The following is a 4,764-nucleotide window of genomic DNA, read 5'->3' as shown; positions in this document are numbered from 1 at the left end:
CAAAATGTCAAATATTACATAGGAAAGAGGCAGACAAAATAGCCAAGTGCTTGTGTAGGTGGGTGGGGATGGGGGGTCCCCAGTTCAAATATGATTGTTTTGGGGGAGGTCTGAAACGTTTGGGAACCCTCGATCTAGATGATCTTTATGTGCTTCATGTAGATCTGCTATTTTCACAATGTATCCGAGTCCGAGTCAAACTAAATTGAATGTATTCGTATTAATACTCACTGGCCAGGATGACCATGTCCATGCCCCAGAAGATGCTCATGATCCAGCCCACCATGATGACGGCGGTGAGGATCTGGATGAGGGCGGCCGCCACGTTGAGCCAGAACACGCAGCAGCGGCCCCGCTGCGACACCAGCTCACTGTGAGCTCCACACAGCACCGTGAACGCTGAGATGAAGGTACCTGGAGAGAGAGAGAGAGAGAGAGAGAGAGAGAGAGAGAGAGAGAGAGAGAGAGAGAGAGAGAGAGAGAGAGAGAGAGAGAGAGAGAGAGAGGGAGAGAGAGATGATTGACCGGGAAAGCTTACGTGTCATTACTTGCGTAGCGCGCAAGTACTGCATTCGGTGTATCTGTGAGTCTGTGTTTACGCCCGTAGCCAACCAGAGAGGGGCCATCTATGCCGCATCCACTCAGACGGGCATAAACAGGCTTGAGGATTGGTGGATTGGTGAGCTTCACATGACATCACGGGCCAACCACAAATAGGTGATCTTCAGGTCTCCATAGAGGGTATGTGCGTGACATCATCATCATCATACCCGAAAGTTATGCAGGAACGCCTACTGAGTGGCAAAAAACTACTCAGGTTTGAGAACTTTTCATTTAGAAGGCATTTTGTAGGCCTCAGGTCTTAACTCTCCTACTGCCAGATCATTTATTTATTTATTGGGTCTGGCGCCATCAAAAAGCGGCTTACCTTTGCGACGTTATAGTAGATAGACAGACAGACATTTATTTATTTATTTTTATTTTTTTTGGTTGTGCAATAGTGCACTTTGGTCTGCCAGGCAGCAGAGGGCGGCGTCATGCGAGAATGAATGTGAATTTGCCTGTTATGTGTTGAAGAAGAAGAAGACCAGTCACTGGCCCCAGAGCCTTACAGCCAGAGGAAATCAACAAGGAAGTGAATTGTTCTCCGTTGATCTAACGCATAATGGATTTTTTACACCATCACCGCGGAAAATGTGTTTACAGTAGACGGCCGCGCGACGCCTCATCAGCTTACAGTCATCAGACGAACGAACCGAACGAGCGCCGTATTGGCAATAAGGTCTTGCGCAATCGTCCGAACGTGAACGTTCAAAGCGTGGGAAGAGTTAATGGGTTAAAAAAAGTATTATCTTTATAATAATCAGTTAAAGATAGATGTCCCCCCCTATGAAACTTAACTGAATAGCCTGATCATTTTAGCTTGGAAAAGTGTGTGTGTGTGTGTGTGTGTGTGTGTGTGTGTGTGTGTGTGTGTGTGTGTGTGTGTGTGTGTGTGTGTGTGTGTGTGTGTGTGTGTGTGTGCATTTGTGTGTGTGATCTGACTATTTAATCGCAGCACTTTCCCATGACTAGTATTATTTCCGCAGGAACAGAGAAATCTGACTCAGACCCGTTGTTGACCAGATCTCTCATTTAGACTCCCTCTGTTTAGTTTTTATGTGCATGTCGTCAACGGAATATCCGCTCAGTTACCAGAGTGTCCTGTCCAGATCTGTATTAGTTTAACCATTTATCTTCCAGTGTACAGTATTTAGCTTGATTTATCGGCTTCTTCATTGCACTTGAAAACGTCCGAGCTCACAAATGCGTTGCTTGCGCCATTGTGATCTCTCTCTCTCAGCTAAGGGTGTCCTTGGCCTGAAAAAACGTTGTTGACCCCTGAAGTAGGCTGTGTAAACATGTTGACATTCATGCTCATGTTGGATGTATTTGGCTTGCTTCACAAAGAGGTCTACCAGCTATGTATTTACAGTGGTGTAAAGTAACTAAGAACATTTACTTAAGTACTGTACTTAAGTACAGTTTTGAGGTATTTGTACTTTACTTGAGTATTTCCAGTTTCTACTACTTTTACTTCTACTCCACTACATCTAAAAAGGCAAATATTGTACTTTTACTCCACTACAATTATTTGAAAACTTTAGTTACTAGTTATTGTGTAGATATAGGCCCACATTGTTATAATATAAAACATACATTAATCCACTTTAGCCCTATTCCATGCCTATAGGCTATTTGAGCCAATCTACAAGCTCACAACGCGCCGCGATGCAACACGTTGTGAGCTTGCAGATCTGCTATTTTCAAACATTTAGTACTTTTACTTTTGGTGCTTTAAGTACATTTGGATGCCAACTTTTGCCATACTTTTACTCAAGTACATTTTGAATTCCGGACTTTTGCTTGTAACAGAGTAGTTTGCAGCATTGACACTTTTACTTAAGTAAAATATGGGAGTACTTTATGGAAAAAGTTTCACCACAGAAGGAATCAGAGAAACAGACAGTGACTCACTCTTCTCTCTTCGATACCCCTCTCTCCCTTCGAATCTCTGCATCTTTCCCTGCACAGCGACATTGTTAGAGGAACATTTTCTTGCACTTACGGAGTTAAGCGGACACTGTGGATTTCGCTGTGTGCCTGACCCCTCTGGCCCTGTCGTATGAACGCTCTCGGATGCTGAACGCTGCACAAAAGAAACGCCCGGTGGAGTTGACCTCACTGACTTAGTGACATTTCCGTTTCACTGGTTGTGAGGAAACGTATCGAAGCAAAGGAGGAAAGATAAGCTTTCATGGATCTGCCATAATCACTGAAGACTTGTTCAGAAAGGGTGATAAATGCCTACCGGTATCACTACAGTTAATATTTCTGCTTCTGTAGTTTCTTTCCATTCATCTCTTGATCTATCTGTCATATAGGCAAGGCAAGGCAGGCATGCAATGCCTTGCCCTGCCTTGCCATGTAAGACAAAGCAAGGCAAAACAAACCAATGCGAGGCAAAGAAAGCCAAAGCAATTTTGCAAGGCAAATTTCATACAAAATTCCATGTTTTTTTACACCAAGAAAGTATTAATATTATATTTTTTACATATAGCCTAACATATAGGGTCTTGTTGCGACCAAAGGTCGCAGTTTACCATGAGAAATGTCACAGCTTGTCCGCGTGTAGACGTCCGTGTACACATTTTTACGGTCTATGGGTTTGTCGCTCTGACATCAGGCTCTGATGTCACTGTGATGTCCAGATCTTGTCCACGTATCCGTGTATCTCTGAAGGTCACGCCTGACACTGTGGTTCACTTGACACATCACTGTGACATCACAGGTGAAGGTGATAACACAGGTGACATCACTATGTAAAAGTCCATAATGGGAATTCCCCAGAATCCCCTTTTATGCCCATATATGAAGATCCCTGATGTCATCGATATACTGGCCAGATGACCAAGGAAGGCATGGTCCATATCTGTGTGGCTGGTTCAGATAGGGATCTCCATGTATGGGCATAGTATGTTGTGATGTCATGGGAACCACTCTAACATAATCCCTTTTATGCCCATATATGGAGATCCCTGATGTAATCAATATTAAGCCCATATCTAACAGGACTTCATATGGGAATGCCCATATATGGAGGAAGACAGCCCATATCTGTGCGGCTGGTTCAGACAGGGATCTCCATGTATGGGCATGAATACAATACATGAATCTCCAATTCTCCATAGATGGGTAACTGGTCCGATATACATCACTGGCCAGGTGGCGCCCTTTGTCGCATGTCGCCCTGAGGCGTCTTAAATAAAAGTCAAAGCTCAAATATAGGTTTGCTTCTTCTTCTCACACTATCAGCAAGCTGTGCGCGCACACGCACTACTAGCCAACTAGCTTTGAATATCAGACAGCAGACAGAAGATTGCTGAGGTCACAGAGACCACGCCCACCAACTGGCATCAACGTTGGTAGAGAGGAGACAGCTGGCACCGCACCGCCCACAACCAGCGCTGCACTGCCAGCACATTAATAGGATTTCATGTTTCATCTTTGTGTCATCATTTTATATTATGTCTTCTTCTTTTTCCCACTGTCAGATTTAAATTAACTCTCACATTACACTGCACACATGCTATTAAACTCCCAAGTATTAATTCCAGTCATGTAAAGCAGTGGTTCTCAACCTTTTCAGGCTACGACCCCCAAAACAATCTTTTAACCGGGGACCCCCCCACCCTGACGAACATTAAGAGTTGAGGCATTATGTATAACATGGTTCTATTGTGAAAATAACAGATCTGTTGCGAGGCGTTGTGAGCAGGTAGATCGGCTATTTTCACAATTTCCGCCTCTAATATTTGACAATTTGACCAATGTTTAATTTGTCATTTTAGAGGCATAAAAAACTTGACTGCACTGCGTAAGTGCAGTAAAGTAACTAAGTATATTTACTTAGTACTGTATAAGTACTTACTCAAGAGGAGCTCAAGACTTTTTACTTTACTGTAGTTTTTCCAATTATCAATACATTTATTTCTACTCTACTACATCTAAGAGGAATGCAAATATTGTACTTTTACTCCACTACAAAAATTTGAAAATCATGCGAATGCTTTTATACTTTTTACTCAAGTAGTGTTCAACTTCTGAATACTAGACTTATTTGTAACTGTGTTTCTACATTGTGGTACTTTTACTTAAAGGGGAAGACCACCCATTGTCAATATTGAACTATGTCATTAATATACCTTAGAGGAGTTGTGTGGA

The 4,764-nt window shown here is 42.8% G+C and overlaps 1 protein-coding gene across 1 annotated transcript in view; it reads right to left on the bottom strand.

The window, feature by feature from the left end:
- Positions 1-220: 220 nt before the first annotated feature.
- The window catches only part of stum (stum, mechanosensory transduction mediator homolog), a gene marked incomplete at both ends in the record, with an annotated part of 13,665 nt that continues 9,121 nt past the window's right edge, over positions 221-4,764 (bottom strand). The window contains one exon of the mRNA XM_080744783.1: positions 221-414. Within this exon, the coding sequence (XP_080600909.1) occupies positions 221-414 (194 nt within the window). The remainder of the gene's footprint in view (positions 415-4,764) is intronic.

Source organism: Nannobrachium achirus (assembly GCF_963921795.1).
Source record: "Nannobrachium achirus genome assembly, chromosome: 16".
Classification (NCBI taxonomy): domain Eukaryota; kingdom Metazoa; phylum Chordata; class Actinopteri; order Myctophiformes; family Myctophidae; genus Nannobrachium; species Nannobrachium achirus.
This window is presented reverse-complemented; position numbering and strand designations above follow the sequence as displayed.